The 13,747-nt window shown below is 39.6% G+C and overlaps 1 protein-coding gene across 1 annotated transcript in view; it reads left to right on the top strand.

Annotated features, from left to right (window-relative positions):
• The window catches only part of cacng3b (calcium channel, voltage-dependent, gamma subunit 3b), a 31,426-nt gene extending 18,269 nt beyond the window's left edge, over positions 1–13,157 (top strand). Inside the window, exons 3-5 of the mRNA XM_084743882.1 lie at positions 5,496–5,579; positions 8,955–9,095; positions 11,014–13,157. Coding sequence (XP_084600008.1) covers positions 5,496–5,579; positions 8,955–9,095; positions 11,014–11,525 — 737 coding nt within the window. The 3' untranslated portion in view covers positions 11,526–13,157. The remainder of the gene's footprint in view (positions 1–5,495; positions 5,580–8,954; positions 9,096–11,013) is intronic.
• Positions 13,158–13,747: the final 590 nt, after the last annotated feature.

The raw sequence follows: 13,747 nt of genomic DNA, 5'->3' as shown, positions 1-13,747 counted from the left end.
ATTAAAAATTGTTATTCTGCTACCAGTTTTTAAACATTTTTTATTTACATTGAACTCTGCTCTATATTTATCCTACAGTAGGCTGGCGACCTCTTCACACCTTTACTACTAACCCAGGCAACCTGTGAAAATGAACAGGATAATCAAGTGTAAAAAAAAACTTATGAATGAATGCACACTACCAAAAAACAACAACTGGAAAGTGGATACCTCCGCCAAATAAATTTGTTATTTTAATGATTTTTAGATATGAATCTGCATCTGGATCCACGTCTGCGTAAAAGTACAAATACAGTGTTAGACAATCATGAAAATTAAAAGTCCAGTTCATGGGAAAATGCCCCAAGTGATGGAAAGAAGTAGTCCTGATAAACAACAGGGTGACTTACCGACGTGTGTATAACATTTGTTAGGCAAAAACTGAGGTTTGTGGCACAGAGAAATAAGACATGTTTGGGTTTAGACAGTAAATATTTCATCACTATCAGTTCTTTGCTGGTTTTGGTCTTTTAATGGTATTTATTGATTATGTAAGGGATTATACCCAACAAGGTGTCTATTATCAGGACTTCATGGACAACATGGAGTCCTTAAGTCTTTTATGGACACCTTGAAGGCCATCATCCTGCTCATCCCTGGTATCGTATCAGGGTTTGACTAATACCATCATCAACCCATCAGGTTCTTATGCAATGGAAATGTTGTTCACTACTCCAGCAGATATGATGAACAGGATACGACTTGCCAGCGGGAGATATTTCTAGTCCGCTCAGCTCATAGAAGCCTTTGGCTCAGTGATTAGCCAGAAAGCTAATGTTATGGTAGCAAGATTCAAGATTCAGTGACAATTAATTATTGAAATAATAGCAAATAATTTGACATTATTTTTAACAACAAAACTAGCAAGCTATCCAGCCAGGTCATTGTCCCCAATCGATAATTTCATGCACAAATGTTAGGCAATGTGCTTTCGGCTGCAGCCTGTAGTAATGAGATTGAATAGCGAATGGTATGTGAGATGGTCACTTTCACCAGAGGTCTAGGATGGAGGATGGACCAAAATCATCCTTTAAGCAAAGTCTGACCCTATTTATTTATTCATTTATTTTTAGGGTGAATGAACTAACAGTCGGTTGTTGAAAATACCAAAGTGGCAAGTTTTTTTTTTCTGTCGGTTTAATGCAGCCTTTTTTCAGATCAGGATTGGGGATATTGTCCCTAATGGTGCAACAAGCTAACTGTTGCCTTGGATATAACTGTCAATTTCTTTATATTATGTCTTCAGTTCTTTTCTTTTTCAAGCTTTAAATTTTCATTTTCTCATACAGACATTTTCATGTGCTGTAACGTTGTTTTGAAAGTAAACGTATTTCAGTTTATACTGTAGGTTGCATCTATCCACATATCTCCATATACCCTCTCCTTCCTGTTTATGTGTGTGTTTGTGTGTGCGTGCGCGCATTTTATTGTTTAAAGATTCCCGGTGTGCTGTTTGTTCATCACACATTATCATGATGAACATGCTGACCTGGAGGTCCAACACAACATTCTTAATGACTCTCTGTGTGCGTGTGTGTGCAGTTCTTCACACACATAAACACAGAGAGATAGATGGCTGCTTTTATTTCTCTCTTAGTGGCCGAGAATCAAAATCAAAACTGAATAAATGCAGTTAAAAGCAGACACACGGACACAAATACACACATACATACATACAACCCTCAATACCACACAGCTTTGTGTTAGTATACCTGATGATGTCACACCATTAACTTCTTGAAGGTATTCATTGCATGAGGCCATTTAATGCCCTATATATCAGGATGGCTCGATACATTAAAAGGCAGGACGTATAATAAATTTTCCCAGCTGACAGACACAAGGCTGAGCTCTGACTGATGATGCTTCACACCTTAATGCATCCAACAGGAACAGCTAAGACAACAATTACCTGATGAGACTCCAGTCAAACTAGGCTACATTAAAGAATAAAGGGAGTGATGTTTTCATTTTATTTGCTTTGTTTTTCTGTTTTTTTAATGACAACAAATCTCATGAAAAGGCCAAAACTAATGGTGAATTGAACCAACAACGAAGTGTTATCAGTGTAGCCAAAGCCTGATATATCTTTTTCGTCTGTGCCATAGAGGTCTGTGGTTCTCCAAAAACTGTGTAAAACACATCAGTAAATGATCTTGTTGAATGCCTTTTATTTTGAGTCAGTCCCAGTAAACGATCCAGCTGCCATAAACACGTATAACACATCATGTGTGTGTGTATTAATGCCCGGCTGAAAATAACCCTCAACAAATGGATAATTTACTCAAGTACTTACTTACTTAAGTAAGCAGTTTGGATAAATGACTTAGCATTTTAGCAGTTTTAAAGATACCTCCTCAGTAGGAACAAATGGACTTTCCGCTGACTGAAAACCACAAACGGTGGAGAAGTCAGAAAGTATTGAGAAACTGAAGTATTTTTTTCATGGTTTTTTAAAAGTTATGATGCCGTGTGAAACAAATAAAAAACAGAATGCAATGGTATCTAAATACTTTCTGATTTGTATTCAATTGAGTGCAGTACAAAGAAAAGATATTTAATGATAAACCTTTTGTAAATACTCATTCTTAATTTGATGCCTGCAACATGTTTCAAAAAAGTTTGTAAAGGGGCAACTTAAGACTTTCCAAAAAACTGTTTTTGAAAATTCCACAAGTAATCAGGTTAATTGGTAACAGATGATAGTATCATGATTGTGGCCATCCTCCAAGGCTCAGTCAGTCACAGTCCAACAGTTTAAGAACAACATTTTTCTACACAAAACTCCAAGGAATTTAGGGATTTCACCATCTGCAATAAATCTCTGCAGGTAAAGGACAAGGCCAAAAACCAACACTGAATGCCTGCGACCTTTGACCCCTCAAGGGTTCATGAGCTCAGGAGCACTGTAGAAAACCATTGTTGTTTAACACAATTTGGCACTGCATCAAGTTAAAATGCTATCATGCAAAGCAAAAGTCATACATCAGCAACACCCAGCAACACTGCTGGACTTACACAAAATAAAAAAAAATGGCTAAGAGGAAAAGACCATCCAGATTGTTTCCAGCTCTAACTTCAAAAGCCGGCATCTGTGACGGTATGGGGTCATGTTAGTGTCCATGGCACAGCAAACTGTCACATCTGTGAAGGCCCCATTAATGCTGAAAGGTGAATACAGATTTTGGAGCAACTTATGCTGCTATTCAGATAACGGGTTTGTAAATTAATGGACGCACAAAAAAGACCAAATAGCTCTATGAGTACAGCAAAACAGACTTTGATTCATATGAAAATTTTCCAGATTATTACTTTATTAAATTGAGATATCAAACACTGTATAAACGTCTTTTTTGTCAATCAGAGTCTCAGTCAGAGGTTAGTTACTATCCCTGACTGCATGAGCTGGATGAATCAATTTATGAATGATTTTCTAAGTGTGGGTACTGGAAAGAAGCTCTTCATATGCAAATAAGCAATTAGGTTGAGTCGTTCGTTGTTCATCGCCAGCCTCTATCCTCCCATTTCTCTCTAATTCTGCTGTGTCGTTTCACCACCAAACCTCTTTCAACCACCACTTCCTCTCTCTTCATCCTCCTTCATCTCGCTTTCTCTCCTCTTCCCCCTCATCCCTCCTCAGTCAACCCCCATCTCTCCCTCTCAGATCCCCTGTGGTGTTGACCATGTGTGAATGGGACTGAATGATGGGTGGGAATTAAGCTACATGCAGTGTACACACACACACACACACGCACACACACGGCACACACTTTCATATGCACACAGAAGAGATGCTGTGTGTGTGTGTATGTGTGTGTGTTTGAGGAGGACTTGTACTAAGGAGGATGAGTCACTCTGCCTGACACACGGCACGCTTGTAGGAGACTGCATCTGCGTCAATACAACACACACATGCGCGCGTGCACGCACACACACACACACACACACACACACACACACACACACACACACACACACACACACACACACACACACACACACACTTTGAGAACAAAAATACACACTAAAATACAGACATCAAGTATACACACACATCAACCAAGCCCATTAAACTGATACATGAGCACTATCAATCATGCATGTAATTAAAAGCCTTTATATCAGAGTATGTGTGTCAGTTGGTGTTTGTGTGTGCATGTGTGTGTGTGTGTGTGTGTGTGTGTGCTTGGTGTGATAAGGCTTTTCATTGGTGTTTCCCGCACATACCCTGAAGGCTGCAGCTCTGTCCTGCATCATCTGTCATCCTTCTCTGTGTCTCCCCTGCTGTTTTTTTTCTGTTTGATGTGTAGTCATGTACATGTATATGGATGTGTACATGTTCACACTCCTGAAAATGTGATTTGATGCAGTATAATCACACAAGATGAATGATTATTGATTGACAAAAGAAACTTAAATTCCCATGTATTCTTGCTATTATATTTGATATTGCCATTACTAAACTAGAGACCATCTTGCGATGGGATCAAAACAGTTGCAATGTCTATTAACATGTTAAAATTCTGACAAATGAGAACTTTGTCTACCAGCCTACTGTCATGGCTGGTAATAATTAATCATTTAATTGAAAATGTAGCTGATATTGGTATTTCTGTTCACTGTGGTCTCAGTGAAACCAGCTCAAGTCATTATGATGGCCTCTGGTGAGAAAAGACTGGTTTGAAATTTCTCCATTATTTTGTCTTTTAATCAGGAAACATGAAACAACATCACAGTACAGTGACAGTTCTGCCTTCAGCTGAGAAAATACTGTCATCATCCAAGAACTCATCATCTACTTCAAATAAACAATTACAGCAAAGACCAACTACTAACATTAGCTACACAGAAACGCAGTTATCTACTGAAAAATATTTTGGCACTGTAAGTGGTGATGTTGACAACAAGCCCCAGATGAGAATAAGTTTGAGTGTTGCCATTGTTAATCTAAACATGAATTTGTGCATAACAAAGGACGGAATAGCTGGACAAACAATTAATAAACCTTACAATGAAGATTAAAAAAACACACATTCTATTACCCTAAACAATTCCACAATATTTGGTAATGAGGAAATCCAAAATGAACAGAAAGTAATCAAGTTACATTACTTTAATACAGCAACACTTGGATTAGGTTACTGACTAGATTTACTGACAGGCAATTATTTTTTAAAGTAACCCTCCCAACCTTGAGTACAGGACATGCCCAGACCATTATGGAATTGTGTAAGCAACACTCTGAGACACAGCGACTCCCTACATGAAAAATATTCTGATATATTTCATTTTGACTTCCACTGAGAATTTATCATCTATCAACACTTAATCTGTCTGCATCGTTTATAGTATTGCATTATTCCATATTCTACTCCATATTGTGTGTGTTTGTTTTATATAGAACAAATTGTATTTAATTTTCTCTTGTGGAACTGATGTGTGTTTCTCCTTTGCAGGAACATTCAGAGGTGTGTGTAAGAAGATTGATCACTTCCCAGAGGATGCTGACTATGAAGCAGATGCTGCTGAATACCTCCTCCGTAAGTTTGATACGAGCGCAAGCACAAGGCGCGCACACATTGCATGCACAAATACATTGTAATATTCACATCTAGTCTCAGCTTTTACTGGCCACTAACCCCACTTTTAGGTCCTAAAATTATTATAACCATAGCAGAAGTTTGCAAGGATCCTAAATGATGATTTTCATAACCTTGAAATTTGCTGGACACACTGCCCAAATGGATAACCCCATTTCTACTTTTAGAATCAAATAATTTTAGATTTTTAGCATCGCTGCCACTAAGAATCACAAAATTGTAGGTATGGCATTTGTTCCATCCACTCTTTTGCAAAGATCAGCACAAATACATCAAAAGTATCTTGGTACAAACTACAAATACTTGCTTATCAAATGAAACATGTTTAATTTAGGCATTTAGTAGCCTCAATTTGGGTCTGACCTTAAAGGAGCAATATGTAAGAAAATTAAACCTATATTATTAGACCTAAAATTAGAAAACAGACAGTGAAGAAAGAACAGTTTTGATGTTATGTGAAAGATGTCATTGTATTTTTTTGAGTTTAGCATAGATACTGCAATAGCATCAGTTTTACCAGAGCTGTGTTATCTGATGGTGTCTGAGTAGTATCTGACTGACTGACGTTTGCCCGTGTTAGATGTGATAGACAGATGGTTCATCCAATCACCTGCCAAGTTTTTTTTTTTTTTAAGTCCCTGCCCTTTTCCAAACAGTTTCTAAGGCAGATGGTTCAGATTACCTTTAACCCTCCAACAATGAAAAGATGAGCTCTGCTAATTTTCTACCATTATCTATCTGAACATCTAAGCACAGATAAAATAATATAATTTTTTAAACCCTGCTACTTCCCAGCAGCCCTCTTTACGCCTCTGTACGTTTTTTTGGTGAAGTCATGTTCTCTGGCATTCATTCTCTGTACATATTTGTTTATGTTTTACAAAGGGTTCAACCTGAGCCAAGCCATACAACAATGTGATATACAGCCGGCAAAATATAATGATTCTCGTTTTTTTTATTTTTTAACCCCCTGATATCAGATCAATACTGCTGATACTGAAAGTTCAGGTATCAGAACTGGTATCGGGAAGGAAAAAGTGGCATCGGAACATTTCCAATAAATATAACAACACAAACTAATGTAGTTAGGTAATAAAGTGTGTACCCCTTGGCCTTTGAAGCAACACTCTGTCACTATAGTCGGTGGTAAGATAGTTAGGCAGACAGGCTAACGATTGCTGCTTACATTAGAGTGGACAAACAGTCAATTGAATGAGATCTTCAGTGGAGAGAAACATGGGGTTGTGTACAACCAGCAGAGAGGAAATCACTGCAGATGTGATTGATAGAACCATCTCACGTAATGTTGGCTGGGAAGAATGAACAGGCCGAGTAGCTACAAAAACAAGAGAGAGGGGATGGATGAAAAGAGAAGGTATAATGGAGAGAACAGGGGATTCAAACAGATGGCAGGGTTTTATCAGTACACATGAGAAAAATGAGAAAAAAAACATTGGCATGATGAGAAAATGATGGAGGAGGAAGGAGGAAGCCCCTTGTTATTTCCAGAAAGAGTAATAGAACAGAGGTAAACAGGATGCAGCCACAGAGATAGCGAGAGGATGGTTTACTGGAAAACAGAGAGGAGGGGGCTCTTTCTTTCACAGTAAACACAGAGTAAAGATGGACGGAGCAAGAAAACGTCAACAGCAACAACAAAAAAAGAAAAAAAGGGAAAATGGATTCAGCTTGTGCTTCTTTTTCATTGCTCCACTGAACACAGAGCAACATCCCCAGAGGCAGCCAGTTAGATTGCAGGCCTCAGAGCTGGCCAGCCAATGGGGAGCGGGGGCCTAGTGACCGGCATTTCATACAGCCCAGGGGTGTGGGCCACAGGGGTGGGGCTTATATGCTCAGCAGCGTGACGCCACTGGTCACTGCAGCTGTCAGTCATGCTGGAAATGTTTTGGAAAGCAAGAGGACTGAAACGTAAAGAAAACAGACACATTCAGGAACTCAAATCAGATGTTGCTCACGTCGTCTTTTGTTTTGTTTTTTTATGATGCACCTGTCATGTATGGGTACACATCAGCTGTTATCAAAAAATGCCACGCGGCTCAGTTTTGCGTGACAAGCTGTTTGCAAATATCCTTCAATATGGTATCACATCATTTACACATATGGGGTTCTGACAACTATTCCACTCCTACTGAAGCCTGGCTTTCATTTTCATGATCTCCGCTATTCATTATTTTTGCCTCGCATATGTGTCAGTGCGACTCTCCATCTGTCTTGGTTTTTGTCCATCTTTTCCCTCTGCATCCATCTCTCACTCTCTCTTAAGCGAGGCCTCTGAACGCTTTAACATGTTCTGGATTCAGGCTCAGTCAAGCATGTAGCAGCAAGGTGGCCCATGTGTAAGTGCCTGTGCATGTCTCGTGTGTGTGTGTGTTAGTGTGTGTGTGTGTGTGTGTGTGTGTGTGTGTGTGTGTGTGTGTGTGTGTGTGTGTGTGTGTGTGTGTGTGTGCATGTGTGTAAAGTGACACATTTTTCATTGTTTTAGCTTTGTCTTCCAGCATGGTGGATCTGAAATGAAACAATGTGCCTCGTGCAAGAACCGCTCATACAAACAGATGTGTTCTTAAGTGGTATGTAAGAGTGAATGAAGAGGATGTGTTGCATTTGCCAATTTTCTTTCAGGTACAAACACAGTTTACAATTGTTCCAGACCTGAAGTAGGTTAATCAAATCAAGTTTTCCACCAATGACTGTATATTTCTTTAGTTTGAAGATATTTTGAGTTTGAAAATTAAATTACACTTCATCATCATTAATGATATTTTACCACCTTCACATGCAGATTTATGAAGTCAGTGTCACTTATTCTGTCCTCTATCTGTCTATTAAGTCATTTTCCATTTGAGACAGGTCATTTAATTCCACTGCTGATGCTGTTAAAATGATAAACTCTACTTTATGGATCTTTGAGAGCAGCAGAACAAATGTAACATTCTTCTTTTTACTCTTTGGTGACATTTTTAAGAATGAACGCTTCCTAACATATGGGACCTGAAGTGTAGCTTTGCAGCTTTAATTATATATTAATTATATTCCAAAATCAGGAGTCAGATGGATTGCTGAAGCTAACCATCCACACAGGTTTGCCTAATTTTGACCAGAATATATATGATAAAAGAAAGTCCCTGCTTCCATTCTGCACTTCAACACAAATGACCAGTTTCACCAGTTTCATTCTGCAGAGTCTGAAAGGCAACATCTTCACAAAATGTTCATACCTTTCAGTGATAAATGTGTTTACGCTCTTTCTTCTTCTTGTGTGTGTGTGCGTGTGTGTGTGTGTGTGTGCATATACAGGTGCTGTGCGTGCCTCCAGTATCTTCCCCATCATGAGTGTGGGTCTGCTGTTCCTCGGCGGGCTCTGTGTGGCCGCCAGCGAGTTTTACCGCAGCCGACACAACGTCATCCTCAGTGCAGGAATCTTCTTTGTCTCTGCAGGTTAGTCTGCACTGTGTGTCTGTATGTGTGTGTCTTGTTGTTGATAAAGAGTGCCTGCCTCTTCTTAGAGTTGAGGTGCAGTGTTAATCAGTCATCAGAGCATCAGTGCATAAAATAGATCCTGTATTTAGACAGATACCAGAACTCGACTCTGTGATTTGGACTCGAGTCACGCATAAGTTGCCACACGCAGAGACTTTAGTTGTTTGCTACTGTAGGTGGTTAAATGTTTAATATTGTGTTCGTCTGCTTGTTGTTTCCTTTTACTTTTGCCACTGTAATGACCCAATTTCCACACAGAAAGCATGAAAGTAAAGAAGTTCTTAATTAACAGCATGAGAAGAACGTAGTCATACAAGAAATAGAAAAGTGTACCATGATCTTGCTGTTTTCATTTTTGTTTTTTGCAGACTTCAACTAAAAGCAGATCTGTTTAAATTCACTTCTCTCCACTTTGCTTCCACACATCAGAAAGTTGTGGCATTTCTTGATGTCATCCTCTAGTGGCGAAAACAGCTCAGAATATGCCCCCATTTGAATTGCAAATTTTGTGCATTGTCCTCAACCAGTAATTTAAAATGCTAATAATCGATTAATCACTAATCATTGATTCAATCTTTTTTTTATGTTTAATTTTAAGTCTGCTTATCAATAAATGGTTTCGCCAAAAAAAAAGGAAAAAAAACATTGTTTTGTCTGACAAAAGTTATCTGTCAGTTACTGCCATTTTTAGATTATTGATTATTTATCAATTAATTCATTTTTAATCTGTTAAATCCTTAATGGTGATTAATCAATTAATGATCAGTCATTAACATCCCTAGCCTCCGTTCATGGAAAGAACCATGAATACACGAACAAGTCTATAAAAACTAAAAAAGACACCAATTTTGCAACAATGTGATTTTTAATTTTGGTATTTAAAGTGTTGATAAAAATTAATGACCCCTAAAACTTAAAATGGCGACTATAGACCATGTATGTGGTTGCAGTGGAAATGAGAATTGCTTTGTTTATAAAGCATGAGGGACTGATGTTCATCCCCATGATAACACTGTTAAACACAACATAGAAGCCATTTTAGCTGCAGTAAGAGCCACATTAAATACCCATAAATGATAGGAGGACCTCAGCAGGTTCAAATATGTCAGATCTTGAGGAATGCCCACTGCATCTCAGACAGCAGCAAGGGGCTACACGTGTATGTGTGTATTAGTGTGTGGTTGTGTTACTGTGGAGCCACTTTAAACAGAAGAGGTGCAGCACTCAAATATTTGCAGAAGAAGCCCGTTAGGCATCCAAAGCATACAGAAGTGCCTGCGTGAGAATCCAGAGTGTGGAAATTGGACACAGCAGCTGATTAATCAATCAGCAAGAATACCATGATGCTGCTGCGATGCACTGTGAGGGTGTGAGAGTGTAAACACACATACATACTCGCGCACATAATCTATCACATGGATGCTGACACTTGGTCTCCCATAAACACACCCTGACACACACACACACACAAAGGGTTGTAATTGCTATTTAGTGGGATGTGTAGGGTCCCATTGGGTTTTGTAGTAAATGCATGGAGCCAAATTGGCAATTATTTACCACAATAGTGTTGGGCTGATTCTGGTTAATTACAGCTGGCTAATTGTCCCTGTATTCTGGACTAATGATATGGAATAAGAGAGCCCAGCTGTGTGCAATGACTTTCTGTCAAGCTCTACTTCTTCTCTCTCATGTTCTCCTCTGTTACTTTGCTTTGTCCCCCCATCACCCTTCCTCTCTACCCAATTCAACATTTTTTTTCTTTCTCAGATTTTCACTCACTAATCTAACTCTTTATCGTGTCTGAATTTTTAGCCACAATTGCGCCCTTTCCTCTCCCAACTCTTATGACCTTTGTTTTTCTTTCCTTCCCTTCCAGGGCTCAGTAACATCATAGGAATTATTGTCTATATCTCAGCCAACTCGGGTGACCCGGGCCAGAGCGACAGCAAAAAGTCCTACTCCTACGGCTGGTCCTTCTACTTTGGTGCCCTCTCCTTCATTATGGCAGAAATGGTGGGTGTTCTAGCTGTGCACATGTTCATCGAGAAGCACCGCAAGCTACGGGCCAAGTCCCGCACCGAGCTCATCAAAAAGTCCGCCTTCAGCCGCATCCCCTCCTACCGCTACCGCTTCCGGCGTCGCTCCAGCGTGCGCTCCTCCGAGGCCCCCAGCCGCGACGCCTCACCGCTGGGGAAAGGCGGCTACACAGGACCCGCCGCCTCCGAGATGCCCATGTACACGCTGAACCCACGTGAGGCAGGCAACGCCAGCACCAAAGCTGGCGCTGGCATGGGCGGGCTGCTCAACTCAGAGAGGGAGTTCCTCCAGAGCAGCACGCTCACTAAAGACTACAGCAAGGACCCCAACCGCAGGACCACGCCCGTGTGAGAGGTGCTGGCTGCAGATATCGCCCAATCAGAGTATCAAAGAGAAGGAGGATGACGACAAGTACAGGGGGACACACAGGGTTAAGGGGTGGGAAAAGGGGTTTGATAAACTTTGACTGTGAACTGTGAACTTTTAGCCTTTGAACTGTGAATCCTGAGCCCTGTGAGAGTTTCAGTGTGTGTAGCAGGGTCGGAGAAGTTGTTCCCAACTCCACTTTACCACATATCACTGTACTTATACCTGTAACTCCTTACATACGAAGGCACATTCAATTCATGTTCGTAAATTGACTTCCTGGCTCTATCAAAGGGGGGGAGAAACAGGATTGACGCAAGTTTAAAAGCATATTGTGAGTGGTTTGCTGTTTGGGGCAACTTCTCCTAAAAAATGAAAATAATGTGAACTAAAGGAGAAGAGGAAAGAGGTGTGATCTTTGACCTTTTGACCTCTGTCCTTCTGACCTTTAGGACAGCAGCATAGCAGCAGAGTTGGATTAGTGCAAGGAACAGCCTCAGAGCTCCAAGCTGTCTCTCTGATCACGATGCTGTTTAAAAGTGTGGAAGTCGACACCTCAGGATCGGGATTGATTCATTTTCAGTTCAGTTGGATTCAAAATAGAAACTGAAGATGCAGTTTGTCTGTTTAATGGCAGCACATTTGTGGCACTAGTTATTTATTTTCTATACATGTTGTATATATAATCCTTTCATATTGATTGATTGATTTAATCATGGAAAAGCTCACTTCATAACTGACTGAACTGAAAGTGAATTCAGCTCATTCCTGGTAACATTTACCCCCACCTGAATAGTGTTTTTTTGATTAAGTACACTGACTACAGATGTGCCATTTGGGGGGAAAAGGTGTGACTCAACAAAATTAATGAATCTCTTTTAGATGGTAACGTTAGATCATTGGTGCTTCCTTTTACCCCTGTTTTCCAGCCACACAAGTCATCTCTTGATTTTTTTTTTTTCACTTAAAGAGATGATAAAATACTCGTCTGTCTCTCTGCCGTCACTCATCACCTCTCACTCTTCACATTTTTCTGTGTAGCCCCATGACTCACCTCACTGCCACCCTCTGCACACCGTCTCTCACCCTCTCTTCCTCTTTTAGGTCCTGTCTTCCGTCGGTGTCGCTCGTCTAGTCTAGTTAGGTTTCCTGGAGGTTGTTGGTTTAGGGTGCTGTGGAGAGGAGACCAATGAGCTGTGAATACGCTTTAAGGCAGAGCCAAAAAGACATTAAACAAACAGATGGATGTTGTTTTTTTTTTTTTGTTTGCCCACTACCTCTTGGTGAAAATCTTTCAGATGAATTGAACATAAAAGTTGTCTTTTCTTGCCAGATCAATTGTCAAAATTTCAGCTGCAGAAATAAACCCTGAGAAAATTCTCACTTCAGTCTAAAGCACACACTCTCTCTTCTCCAACGATGGATCTGTAGAAAATTAACTTAAAGGGAGAGTTAACCCCGAGTCAGAAATACATATTTTATCCTCTGGCTTTTATCCATCTAGAATGTTTTGGTGTGAGTTGCCAAGTTTTGGAGATATCGGCCATAGAGATTCTACCTTCTCTCCAATATAGTAGGCAAGGTTGGGTAATAAGGGATTACATGTAATTGGGATTAGAGAATCAGATTACAAAAAATAAATAACTATGACAAGTACATATTGCATTTGAAAACTGTGCAATTAGATTATAGTTACATTGTCAAGGGTTATGTTATTATACAGTTGATACATCTTTAAAGGAGCAATATGTAGCAATTACGCATGCAAAAATGATTACTGCACTCCAAATAGTGAGTTGGAGCCACAGATGGTCTAATTAATACAGATTTCTCCTTTAAGATGCGGTGATTTTAAGATTATGACACTTTTTCATGATAGACAAAGCTCTAACAACTCATTAAAGGTGCATCTGATATATGGGGTTTCTTAAGCAAGTGTTCTACAAAATGGAAACGCAATGGAAATGCATTTCGTTTGCATCGAGAATGTTTTGAGATGTTTAAAAAGAAAGAAGAATATTTGTGGAAGTGTTGCTACTGTCTCCATTTTTTAGTGTAAGGTGCAATTTTTTCAGTGTTTTATTTTGAAATAATCCAAAAAGTACTCAGATTAATATTGTAATCCATTGGATTACATTACTAATTCTAAAAATTGCAATTCTATTTGTATTCAGTAACTGACTAAATCTGAAAACAATCCGACCACA

Source organism: Lutjanus erythropterus, chromosome 19 (genome assembly GCF_056507025.1).
Source record: "Lutjanus erythropterus isolate fLutEry1 chromosome 19, fLutEry1.hap2, whole genome shotgun sequence".
NCBI lineage: Eukaryota > Metazoa > Chordata > Actinopteri > Lutjaniformes > Lutjanidae > Lutjanus > Lutjanus erythropterus.
This window is presented reverse-complemented; position numbering and strand designations above follow the sequence as displayed.